The sequence below is a fragment of the Schistocerca serialis genome, chromosome 3 (assembly GCF_023864345.2).
Source record: "Schistocerca serialis cubense isolate TAMUIC-IGC-003099 chromosome 3, iqSchSeri2.2, whole genome shotgun sequence".
In the NCBI taxonomy this organism is placed as follows: domain Eukaryota; kingdom Metazoa; phylum Arthropoda; class Insecta; order Orthoptera; family Acrididae; genus Schistocerca; species Schistocerca serialis.
Genome location: NC_064640.1, coordinates 265,596,271 through 265,609,857, shown reverse-complemented (window position 1 = coordinate 265,609,857; position 13,587 = coordinate 265,596,271). Strand labels below are relative to the sequence as shown.

The window sequence follows — 13,587 nt, the reverse complement described above, 5'->3', positions numbered from 1 at the left end:
TAGGATTAATACAGAGATACAGACAGTCAGTTTTCCCTTGCGCAATTTTTCAAGTGGAATGGGAATGCTAGTAGCAGTAGAAGGTACCCTCTACCACAAACCATATGGTGGCTTGCAGAGTATGTATGTAGATGTAGATGCTTCCATACGGTACCAGTGACAATAATGCCATCAATGTAATCAACACAATGGTATCCAGAACATCTGAAAACTACAAGTAATGAAATAAAATTATCACAACCAATCATGGTTATGATCTTGTGATATTTTGATCTTACTATGACAATCTATGGTTTTAAATCCCCAAATCCCACACTATGGCCTATGTATTTGTACATGTGTATGTTAATAACAGTATACATCACACCGAAAGTGTGTTTATGTGGAATATACACAGGACGTTACATCTGATTATTAACAAAACTATTTTTGTCTGTTTTTAATTATAATGTGGAACAACCGGATGGAGTCCATAGGAAGGAGCTGAACGAAGATGTTAATCACTTAATGCCAATGTGAAATCAAGTATGAGAGGTGTTGAAGATGAAAGGAATGACAATGAGACAGTTTTAAGCATTACATGTATGCAATATGCAAAGTCAGTTGAACATACCTGTTACCTGTTGCCTTTGTTATCATTATATGAATAGGTACAGAGCACTTTGTTCACATCCACCAAGTACACAACTTTCTCTAAGGAATTCCTCCATACAGCTTGCCACAAAGTTTTATTTTACTTGTGATCTTTTTAATGAAACTGAACAAGATAAACACACCTTCTAGACACACATGTAAAGCTAAATTTAAACATAATGTCATAGCTTAATGCTAATGCCATGTACTGTGCGCAGCCAAAACTATCACCAAACTGAGAAAAACAGAGAACATTTACTGTTCTACAATAATAGACTAGCAAAGTCTCTTTGCAATTACCTTCACTGCGTGAAACAGATATTATGATATGGAGAATAAGACTTGGCATGATTAAACTTTTTTTCCCTGCACTTTTAATCGTCATGGAAAGAGTGAAGGAAGACCTTACACTTATGGCAAGTACCCTTATGAGATACTCGCACTAGTCTGCAGATGAATACTAAATGAATCTGCAAACAAAGGGATTCAATGCTGCCACTGATTTTCTATGTCTGGTGAAGAGTTAGGCTTCTGAACTGACCTACAACTAGAACAATGGAATGTATGTTGAAACCGAGAAGCTTTTTAGGCTTAAAATTTTTTTTTAAAGCTATTAACTATTTAGTGTCTTATCTCAGTCTCTCTATCAAAACTTGGCATTTCTGGTTACAGATAAGATTGTCATCAGAATACCTGAAGCATAAATGTGTGTGTGAACATGAAATTCCAAACACTGTAGCAGGTTGGACACAATTTGTTTCCATGCATTCTTTTCTATGGCACAGCAAGTACTTGTTAATGGGTCTTGGGATGAATTAATCTGGCACGCATCTAACATTCTGGTTCATCCCAAAAATGTCCAGTGGAGTTCGTGTAAGGCCTCTGAGCAGGACAGGCCAGTAATTACACCTGATTTTCTTTCGACTGTGATTAAGCTTGCTTTGAAGGCAGCAGCATTACTACAGCTATACAGAAATGGTCAGCTTTGAAGTTGTGCCACAGTGAGAGAAGCATAGTATTGTCTAATAGGTTTTCAATAACACAAGTGTTCGTTTTGTCACCAACAAATGCTAGTGGTCTGAGCCTAAAACAGTAAAAAGTAAAAAGTCTCTCTCTCTCTCTCTCTCTCTCTCTCTCTCTCTCTCTCTGTGTGTGTGTGTGTGTGTGTGTGTGTGTGTGTGTGTGTGTGTGTGTGTGTGTGTCTTGTTTGCTGGTAAAGTTACGGCCAGCTGCACCAATCAATTTCCATTATTGTTTCCTATTGAGATCATCCGTTTTTCTAATTGTGTTTGTAATATCAATTGTGAATTCAAGCCAAGAGTATTTCATCTTTTGTGAAAGCAATTTCAATGTAACTGCAACGTTATGATGGTAATTAAATATGATTAGTGAGCTATAGTTTAATATTTGAAATCAATATGTCCTAGAACAAATAATTTTGCCCTGTGCAACTAAAGTCAGTTTAATTCAAATTTGTTTCATCAGCATAGTGAGACATTGTTTAATTTCCTTGAGTTCAGTAATGGTGTTTTGTTTTTGTGGGAGGGGGAAGGGTGGCTCACTCATTATTATCAGAGAAATGCGAATGATGCCTATGTTACACGTACGATTTATTTGTATGAGTAAGAATTTTCTTTCATGCTAGAAAGCAATCATCATTTTGTTCTTTACAGGAGAAAAAGGATCTTTTCTGTGTGCTGCATGCAGTTTTTTCTCAGTTGGTTAGGCACAAACTAAATTGCATTCTGTTTTAGAAAACTTACTAAACAAATAAGGTTTCAATGCAAAGACCTACAGTATGATGAAGAAGCATTTATGCCTTGTTCTTTTGATCCTGAACAGTCATAGTGTTCTGTGGTGGTTGATGAAACTGTGCAGATAGTGTCTGAACTGTTTTACATTCACAGTGTTTTTAATGTGACCAGGTTCAAATTATTTCCATGCATACGTACGAAGTGTTGTTACACCAACAACACATCACACAATTTATCTAATAGTACATACATACATACTTACTCAAGCCATCACATATTGCATGCTTAATATCTGTTGTATTTTAAATATAAATTCTGGTTCTTAACGGCTGCCACAGCAAGAACTCTAGAACATGCAACAGAAGCAGAATATTATTTTGTAATGAACCATCAACAATCAACCCCCCCCCCCCCTCCCCAAGATTGATAACCATTCATCTGAATTTTATCAGGTATCAGCTTCAGTAGATACAGCACCTCTAATGTGAAACTAAGGAACTAATTGCTGGTTCCCCAGAGGTTGTATCCAGCCATTTCCTGGATTCACTATTCAGTAGAAATTTGTGTCACTCACTTCTTTATTACTATCTAACACTTTCACTACTGTGGGTGCGTAAACACATCCTGAGCCCTCATACCCTCACTGCTGTGGATGAGTTACTTCCATGTCTAGCTGAATAAAAAATTTCGAGTATTTATCACGCAATGTATGTGCCTCATTGCGTGTTATCATTTGCAACAAAAACTCATTTTGCTGTCTTGAACTGTTCATGACATATGATGATACTTATGACCATGATTTATGATGCACAAGGACAGGAATGGGCGTGTCACGCACAACCATCTATTGGATAACAAACCCAATAACTCGAGAACGAAGTGCGATGTCTTTCAGCTTTCAATTTTAAATAATATTTCACTATCTTATCTACATTTCATTCTGTAGCGGCACCACCATTTAGGATAGGGAGAGTTAGTTTTGTGCAATATTCTGAGCACAAGTTACAGCCAGGTGCGAGCCGAACTGCAGTAAGTTACGCATACCAACAGTTGCGAAGTAGAATACACGCCATAGGGCCGTCAATATGCTGAAAGAGTATATTGATAATTTTTACTTATGGACTGTCTGACAGCAACTGAATAAAACACAATTTTTGTGCCGTACGCGTTTCGCCTTTATTTTCTGCAAGGCATCATCAGTGGCCTGGAATATGTACATATATTAGCTATTTAATTTACATTTTTGTCACTGTGCCTATAGGTTATAAACAGTTTCAGTGGTTGGTATTTCCTATTAAGTAGTAATGTTTTGAACTGTACTTACAGGTTGTGTGGACAATTTCTTACATATTACGCTCCTGTTGCGTTTTTGGTGTTGTTATTCTTCTTATGAATGCCAATTTGCAGTTTTTTTTCCACATTCCACAGCACTATGAACTAAACACTTGTTTCAATGCAATGTTTTGGTTTCTGTTGCCGAGTGTCAAAAGTTTTTGACAAAGATCAAATGTTATTGCCAAACTTTCGAGTGTAATTATTGAAGTATCTGTGATCTGTTTGTGAATGCATTCGTGTGTGTGTGTGTGTGTGTGTGTGTGTGTGTGTGTGTGTGTGTGTGTGTGTCCAGATGGTGTGGGGAAGAGTTTTTTTGTTTTATGTTATCATTTCCTTTATTAAGTGTAATAGGGAGCCTGTGCTGATGTGTGTTTGTTCATTTATCACATGTTTGTTTTCTGCTATGGCTTTCTGGATGTGGAAGTTTTCTTGCATTTGTATAAGATGTTTGTCATGGTTGCTTATTCTCATTATTTTCATTTCTTGTTCCATGTTTGTAGGATGATGGTTATGGTGTTTTAAATGCTCTGCAAATGTGGAATGGTTTGTTTCATACTTCCAACATCTGATATGTTCTTTGTATCTTGTTTCAAAATTCCTGCATGTCATGCCTATGTATACTGCATCACAACTTTGACATTCAAGTTTATATATTCCTGATTGTTGGAATTTGTCCCTCTTGGTAGCTGGCTGGCTTAGGTGTGATTGGAGGGTTTGCCCAGGCTTATATGCTATTTTGAAGCCTTGTCTCTTTAGGATGTTTGCAACTCTGTGTGTTAGTTTATGTGTGTATGTCATGGTGTACCATCTGGTTCTTTTCTGTGTCGGATTGTCATTGTGTGTGTTTGTTGAGTGTGTTTGTAAGTTTTCAGCTTGTGAGTTCTTTTGTATTCTGGAAATGTTGTGTTTGTTTTGTATTTGTGTTTTTATTTTTTGATTGAGCCTGTGTACCACATGTGTGTCATACCCATTGTTCCTAGCTACTTGTATGAGTGTATCCATTTCTTGTTCGTAGTTTCTCTTGCTGAGTGGGATTCTGTTTAATCTATGTAACATGTGTCTTAGTGCTGCATGTTTCTGGCTGTGGGGGTGGTTGGATGTGGAATGTATTATTGTGTCTATGGCTGTTGGTTTTCTAAAGATGTTAAATGTATGTTTGCCATTTTCTTTTTTTATTGTAATTTCAAGAAAATTTATTTGATTTTCTTTTTCTTTTTCAAGTGTGAATTTTATGTTCTCATGAGCTTTGTTTATTTACAAATGGAGTTCATCTATTTTTTCCACTTGGTTCATCTACCAGACAAATAATGTCATCCACGTATCTGTACCAATATATGATTTTGAAACTTTCATTAGTGGTTATCTTTTCAAATACCTGATATTCTAGGTGACTAATGAAAATGTTTGCTAGTGTTCCTGATATTGGGGATCCCATGGGCAGTCCATCACCTTGTAGATAATATTCTTTCTCAAACTGAAAGTAGTTTTGTTCAGTTGTCAGTCTGAGCATATCTGTTATTTCTTTTATTGTGTCTGTGGTGAGGCTGCTGTGGGATGAGAGATTTTGTTCTATGATTTCTATTGTTTCTCTGATAGGGATGGAGGTATACATATTTCCTATGTCGAATGAAATCAGTGATGCTGTGTGTGGTACCTGTATGTTCTGTATGTTCCATTAGGTTTCCTGTGTTTATCACTGTTCTGTTGTTTTCTACTTTATAGTGTTTTGTAACTAACTTTTGGAGGTGTTTGGCTATGTGGTATGTTGGGGCTTTCTTGAAGTTGATAACAGCTCTCATCGGCATTCCGTCTTTATGTACTTTCGGTTGACTGCGGAGTGATGGTGCTTGTGGGTTTTTCTGTGTTACGTAGTATTTCTGTTTGTCTGTGAGTGTGTGTTCAATGTTTTTCAGTGTTCGTTTCACTTTTACCTGGAATCTTGTAGTTGGATCTGACTTCAGTTTTTGTATGGCATTGGTGTTCGCGTATTCCTTGGTTTTTGTGATGTATTACTCTTTATCCATGAGTACTGTTACATTTCCCTTGTCTGCTCTTGTTATTAATATGTTATTGTTTGTTAACTTTTGTTTTAACCTTTTCATAGTGGCTGCTTCTGTTTGGTTGTTCTTATTGTGTGTCTGCTGTGTTTGCTTTATTATGCCTTTTATTTCTTCTTTTACTAGTTCTCTTGTCAGTCCTATGTTTATTTCACAATTATTTTGTTGTTCTTCACATGCAAGGATGTGTTCAGTTTCTACTATGAGATTTTCTAGGTATTGATTGTTCACTTTGCTATTGGTACAGTGTTTCAAACCTTTTTCCAAGAGCATTTTTTTCATTTTAATGTGGTTCTATCTCTGTTAGGTTAACTAAACGTGGATGGAATGTGTGTTGGTGTTCATGTGGTTTCACATTTAAAATGTAAACGTATTTTTGCGTCTTTTTTACTGTTAGTTTCATTGTCTTCTGTTTATGTTTGTTTTGTAAATGTTTCATTGCTGTGTGTGTTGTGTTTAATTTTTTCTACTAGTGCCATAAAAACTATGGCGTTTCCTACGTTTTTTGCCAATTCTAGATGAGTCTCATAGAGCATCATGTTTAGGTGCTGTTTTTTTTCGAATAGACCATCTTAATTTCATGTAGTAACCAATACCGTTCTGCAAATGATTTCAACTTTTGTGCCACTGTAGAACTGTTATTAACCTTTACATTGATGTAACTTGGAATTAAATCGTTCTTTTTGCGTGTTTTGTTGAATTTCATGTGCTGTATCGTCTTATGGAGTCTCAGATGTATTTTCTTGAACCTGTTGTACACATTGACAGGGAATGCTTGACATAGCTGTATTGACATCTTCAACTTTAGTAGTCCTATCTTCCTGAGTTGCGTGTAATATCACAGTATATTGATAATTTTTACTTATGGACCGTCTGACAGCAACTGAATAAAACACAATTTTTGTGCCATACGCATTTCGCATTTATTTTCTGCAAGGCATCATCAGTGGCCTGGAATATGTACATATGTTAGCTATTTAATTTACATTTTTGTCACTGTGCCTATCGGTTATAAACAGTTTCGGTGGTTGGTATTTCCTATTAAGTAGTAATGTTTTGAACTGTACTTACAGGTTGTGTGGACAATTTCTTACATATTACGCTCCTGTTGCATTTTTAGTGTTGTTCTTCTACTTACTAATGCCAATTTCCGGTTTTTTCCCCACATTCCACATCACTATGAATTGAACGCTTGTTTCAATGCAATGTTTTGGTTTCTGTTGCCAAGTGTCAAATGTTTTTGCCAAAGATCAAATGTTATTGGCAAACTTTCGAGTGTAATTATTGAAGTATCTGTGATCTGTTTGTGAATGCATTTGTGTGAGTGTGTGTGTGTGTGTGTGTGTGTGTGTGTGTGTGTGTGTGTGTGTGTGTGTGTGTGTGGGCGCGCGCGCGCGCTCGTGTGTGTGTGTGTGTGTGTGTGTGTGTGTGTGTGTGTGTGTGTCCAGATGGTAAAAATTAGCAATATACCGTGATATTACACGCAACTGAGGAAGACAGGAGTACAAAAGTTGAAGATGCTGAAAGAGTATACGTAGCAGTTTTGCATGTCACAAATCACAGGCACAAGGGGCCCACTGGCCAACCTAGCGTGTCACAAGTATGTGACGTGAAGCGGCACATATGGCAAAACAGAAGCACACAGCCGCGTATAAATAGGTGCGAGTTTCTAATGAGATTGATTCAAGTGTGTCAGCTCTCCTGGACGGCGGGGCGTGTCACACCACCAGCTATACGCAGCAGCAGATGGGGCGCCAGCATTCCAGTCCATGGCGGGTCGCTGGTTCGACCCTCTGAGGCCAATGCAGGGTCCGTAGCCAGCCAGCGGCGGGCCACTCCACGGCTCGCTACCGTGGGCAGTCGTCCTGGCTTCCCACACACGCCGGAGGTATCCCGAGGCGAGAGCCACAGATTCGGACACTGGACTGCGGGCGCTTGTTGTCGCCACGATTTCAGCCGCGCTGGTGAGGACCACGCTGCTGGCCACCTGTGGTTCACACCGAGCGGCACTGAGTTGGCAGGGACGCAGACCACTGAGTCAAATGCCGGCATCCTGATGGCGACACAACTCCACTGGCATACAAGGCCGACACACAGTGCATGCACGGGTAGCTGAGGCAGCCATTCCGTGCCAAGCCATTTCACAGACAGCGAAGTGGTGTCTTCAGCATTGCGGGACCCGGTGACGCAGACAAAGGGGAACATGGCACTGTAGTTGGAAATAATAAATCACTTGCCTTCTACCTCTTCCCGCTACATTTGGTCATCCTGATACATTCGGTGGCAGAAGTTGCCACTACAATTCACTGCAATGTACGAGATAAAAATCAACCATATGCCAAGTTTATGCAATATGTTCGAAGCTCTGCAGACTCTTCAAAATTTTGTGCAGTAAGTATAATGAATAACAAAAATAAATTCAGTTCTTTATCGAGTGAAGGTGTGCAAAAATCAAATATTTTTCATCCAATAGTTTTCGAAAAATCAGCTGATAAGTATTTCATATTGGCCAGAACATTATCAGCATAGGCACCAACATTTGGCGAGCAGTACCGCCATAAAGAAAGACGCCCTTAGCACAGAATGCAGCAAAAGGGTCAATAAGCCTTACCTTTTGTATACTGTACAAGTGTGTGTTAAATGGCTGGCTTTTAAAGGAGCTGTGTACATCAAACAAAACAGAGAAAGTATTAAATAATGTTAATGCTATTAAGCTTCTATCCAATGCAACATTTCAACTTACTGTAATCTTCATCTTGGTGGACTTTCCCCATTGCTTCCAAGCCTTCTTCATCTAACTGTGAATTTTTCCCCTGTAACCTAGGTGCAAGATCTGCTTTAGAGCTGCCAGCTTCATTTAAAAAGGATCCACTAATACTCAGCATACCTGCAATCGCCTCTCTTGTTGAGGGAGATGCTCTACCAGAGCTGAAATACAAGTTGATTTTGAGCAATGCGGAGTTATTGAAGGAGCATTATTCTGACTGCCTATTGAGATAAGTGAAAGCAAAATCAATGAGATGGAGATAACAAAACTTACTACACATAAACTAATTTTATGTTCAAGATGTTTCAAAAAGGCTCATCCAATTTCAGATTATCTTCTATGTGAATGACAATGTATTAATTTAGTACATGGCCGAACATATGGAATTATTACTCAGATAGAATGGAATTAAGGAAAAATATATAAAACAGAATGGAACTATGTTAAAAATATGGTACAACAGTTTATAACATTAAATTTAATTTCTCAATTCAGTCAAGAGAATCTGTGGTCAGGGTCAGACAGTTAGTCATTTGCATTGCCTGGGTACCATGTTAAAGTACACTCCTGCACAATGTGTTGAATGGACTAGGATGTCCAATGCAGCTGCAAGACGAGCCAGGCACTTTTTTTCCCACTTGAAAGGAAAGTCCTTTTATACTCCATTTTGTACTCCTGCCGGTGTTTGATGGATCCATATTTGCTTACACTTCTGGCACATATTAAATCCTTCTTCACGGACTTCTGCTAGTTGCCTGGATTTTAGCCTGTCAGATGTAGCACTTGGGGCATAGGTATGGGAAGCTCAGAGTTGTCCAAGTACATCCTTATACTCACAAAAGCTTCCTGCCTTCCGAGTTAAAGTGGAGCGATATGGATTAGAAATTGGGAGATAATTGGTGAAGGTTTTTAGAGAGCCTGTTATCATACATAAAGTTGTACTGAGTTTGGTATTAAGTTTGCTTATATGGCTGCTGTTTAGCCACACAGGAACACAGTATTCTGCTATGCTATATACTAATCCCAAACCCACAGTGGCGCGTGCTGCAGCTGTTATCCCGAAGTGGTAATACAGGCTTTGATGGATATTGTTTCTGGTGTGAACTCTGGATGTAATATTTTTAGTATTTGATGGTGACATGGATTCACTGCCTAGCACAAATATCAACAGGGAGAACACATCAGACACACACTGACTGCGTACTACAGCTACCGCTTGTGCCTGTGCAAGTCACTGCAACTATAGTGTCTAAGTGTCCTAAAAAAGTTTTTTGTATCAAAGCACATCCAGATTGCATCCCACAGATCAATGGCATCACTGCCCTTTGTGTGGCATCATTTTTTTTGCATGCCACAAACTGGGGGCACATCATGAATGTTTGCCTCGGCTGGCAATCATCAACTACATTGTCCATCACACACTGCATGCTATCTTGCAAGTGGCCATAACAGCAGCAGCAGACAGGATGCAGCACCACATGTTGCAACAGAACATCAATGGAGCACCAGCAGATTGCCAGTTGGATCTGTATCTTATTAATGAGGACACATACTGACGCACTGGCTCCCTGCAATCGAGATCCCCTCAGTACAAAGTAGCGATTTACAATGGCCAGTTAGTCTCATGGCAGGGTCAGATCATAGCCCCAGCCAAGTATAAAAATGTAGCTCCGCAACTAACCTTGTTAGTAGTCAACTCTTTGACAACATCAAAATTTTTGGTTTAGACACTTTCACACTTTTTGGTTTTCAGATTCAGAACCAGATAAATCTAGTTTCAACTAGAAAATGCATGTAGTGTTCAGAGAATTATTGAAAAGAATGCTTACTGTACACATCAGGACAATTCATATGCTCTTATGACTGTTTAAATGGTCACCTCTAAGATTTTACATTAGACCACTGGAGGCATCGTCATTCCAGGTGGCAAAAAAAAAGAAAAAAAAAAAACATGTTGACAGAGACAAAGTGTCACATTTGCTTGTCGTGATCTTCCTCATGGTGCTTCTGCAGTTAGAGTGGACTCATGAGGATGACCAGGGAAAGATTCATGTTCATTTTATATGCTGAGAACCATAGTTGAATAAAGTGACACAATCACTGTATGCTGGACGTATCTTATTAAATTTTTTGGAAATTCAGAAGCTGTCACAGAGGCAACTGAGTGCGTTCTGGCTCCATCACTAAAACACAATTTCCTAGTAGGGACCTTACAATCCAGTTTTCTTCTCACCAGACTTCTCTTTTTTTACACAAGTTAAGAAACCATCCACCGTCAACATTTTGAAACTCTGGAATATTTGTGATTAACATATAAAACCTCCCTCAGGAAGTGTACCATAGATGCTTCACTAAGTAGTTTGAAAGAATGTAGCAATATAGGCTGTACTTTAAACAGAGTAGTTCAAAGGAACTGAGAGGATAGTTTCCAGAAAAAGAGTTATGGTCTTTCTCGTAATGTTCAAAGTGATCAGATGTTTAGGACGGGTGGTAGGGACATTATACTGAGTGCACTATCCGAAAATTAGCTCGAGCAATTAAACAGAGAACCGACGCATGGAGATAACATATTGGACCTACTGATCACAAACAGACCCAAACTTTTCAACTCTGTAAGTGCAGAACAGGGAATCAGTGATCATAAGGCCATTGCAGCATCCCTGAATATGGAAGTAAATAGGAATATAAAAAAAGGGAGGAAGGTTTACCTGTTTAGTAAGAGTAATAGGAGGCAGATTTCAGACTACCTAACAGATCAAAACGAAAATTTCTGTTCTGACACTGACAATGTTGAGTGTTTATGGAAAAAGTTCAAGGCACTCGTAAAATGCGTTTTAGACAGGTACGTGCCGAGTAAAACTGTGCGGGACGGGAAAAACCCACTGTGGTTCAACAACAAAGTTAGGAAACTACTGGGAAAACAAAGAGAGCTTCACTGCAAATTTAAATGTAGCCAAAACCTCTCAGTCAAACAGAAGCTAAACGATGTCAAAGTTAGCGTCAGGAGGGCTATGCGTGAAGCGTTCAGTGAATTTGAAAGTAAAATTCTATGTACCGACTTGATAGAAAATCCTAGGAAGTTCTGGTCTTACATTAAATCAGTAAGTGGACTGAAACACCAGTAAGTGGAACGAAACAGCATATCCAGACACTCTGGGATGATAATGGCATTGAAACAGAGGATGGCATGCGTAAAGCTGAAATACTAAACACCTTTTTCCAAAGCTGTTTCACAGAGGAAGACCGCACTGCAGTTCCTTCTTTAAATCCTCGCACAAACGAAAAAATGGCTGACATCGAAATAAGTGTCCAAGGAATAGAAAAGCAACTGAAATCATTCAACAGAGGAAAGTACACTGGACCTGACGGGATACCAATTCGATTATACAGAGAGTACGCGAAAGAACTTGGCCCCCTTCTAACAGCCGTGTACCGCAAGTCTCTAGAGGAACAGACGGTTCCAAATGATTGGAAAAGAGCACAGGTAGTTCCAGTTTTCAAGAAACTATAGGCCTATATCTCTGACATTGATCTGTTGTAGAATTTTAGAACATGTTTTTTGCTCGTGTATCATGTAATTCCTGGAAACCCAGAATCTACTCTGTAGGAATTAACATGGATTCCGGAAACAGCAATTGTGAGAGACCCAACTCGCTTTATTTGTTCATGAGACTCAGAAAATATTAGATACAGGCTCCCCGATAGATGCCATTTTCCTTGACTTCCGCAAGGCGTTCGATACAGTTCCGCACTGTTGCCTGATAAACAAAGTAAGAGCCTACAGAATATCAGACCAGCTGTGTGGCTGGATTGAAGAGTTTTTAGCAAACAGAACACAGCATGTTGTTCTCAATGGAGAGACTTCTACAGACATTGACGTAACCTCTGGCATGCCACAGTGGAGTGTTATGGGACCATTGCTTTTCACAATATATATAAATGACCTAGTAGATAGTGTCAGAAGCTCCATGCGGCTTTTCACGGATGATGCTGTAGTATACAGAGAAGTTGCAGCATTAGAAAATTGCAGCGAAATGCAGGAAGATCTGCAGCGGATAGGCACTTGGTGCAGGGAGTGGCAACTGACGCTTAACATAGACAAATGTAATGTATTGTGAGTACATAGAAAGAAGGATCCTTTATTGTATAATTATATGATAGCGGAACGAACACTGGTAGCAGTTACTTCTGTAAAATATGTGGGAGTATGCGTATGGAACGATTTGAAGTGGAATGATCATATAAACTTAATTGTTTGTAAGGCGGGTGCCAGGTTGAGATTCAATGGGAGAGTCCTTAGAAAATGTAGTCCATCAACAAAGGAGGTGGCTTACAAAACACTCGTTCGACCTATACTTGAGTATTGCTCAACGGTGTGGAATCTGTACCAGGTCGGGTTGATGGAGGCATTAGAGAAGATCCAAAGAAGAGCGGTGCATTTCGTCACAGGGTTATTTGTTAAGCGTGATAGCGTTACAGAGATGTTTAGCAAACTCAAGTGTCAGGCTCTGCAAGAGGGCGCTCTGCATCACGGTGTAGCTTGTTGTCCAGGTTTCGAGAGGGTGCATTTCTGGATGAGGTATCTAATATATTGCTTCCCCCTACTTATACCTCCCGAGGAGATCACGAATGTAAAATTAGAGAGATTTGAGCACGCACAGAGGCTTTCTGGCAGTCATTCTTCCCGCAAACCATACGCGACTGGAACAGGAAAGGCAGGTAATGACAGTGGCACATAAAGTGCCCTCCGCCACACACCATTGGATGGCTTGCGGAGTGTAAATGTAGATGTAGAATATTTATTTCATGTAGTAATCCTTTATACATTACACACATGGAAAACACACAGATTTTACTTTTACGTATGATTATTATTCAGGAAAAAAATTAAAATTTATATATTATGTAGTAGATGATATTAGTGTACCTGTGTAGCTTAAATCAATTATGCTGGCCAACTTTTACATGACAATAGTCTCAAACCATCTCCTAAAACAACAACAAACAAATTGTAAAAGAGAAATTTCAAACTAGCTTTTAA

General features: G+C 39.1%; 1 protein-coding gene across 2 annotated transcripts in view; it reads right to left on the bottom strand.

Moving 5' to 3' along the window:
* LOC126471586 (lysine-specific demethylase phf2-like) overlaps window positions 1-13,587 on the bottom strand; it is a 175,273-nt gene that overhangs the window by 17,921 nt on the left and 143,765 nt on the right. For both annotated transcript variants that reach the window (XM_050099822.1, XM_050099823.1), the window contains one exon: window positions 8,523-8,707. In XM_050099822.1, the coding sequence (XP_049955779.1) occupies window positions 8,523-8,707 (185 nt within the window). The remainder of the gene's footprint in view (window positions 1-8,522; window positions 8,708-13,587) is intronic.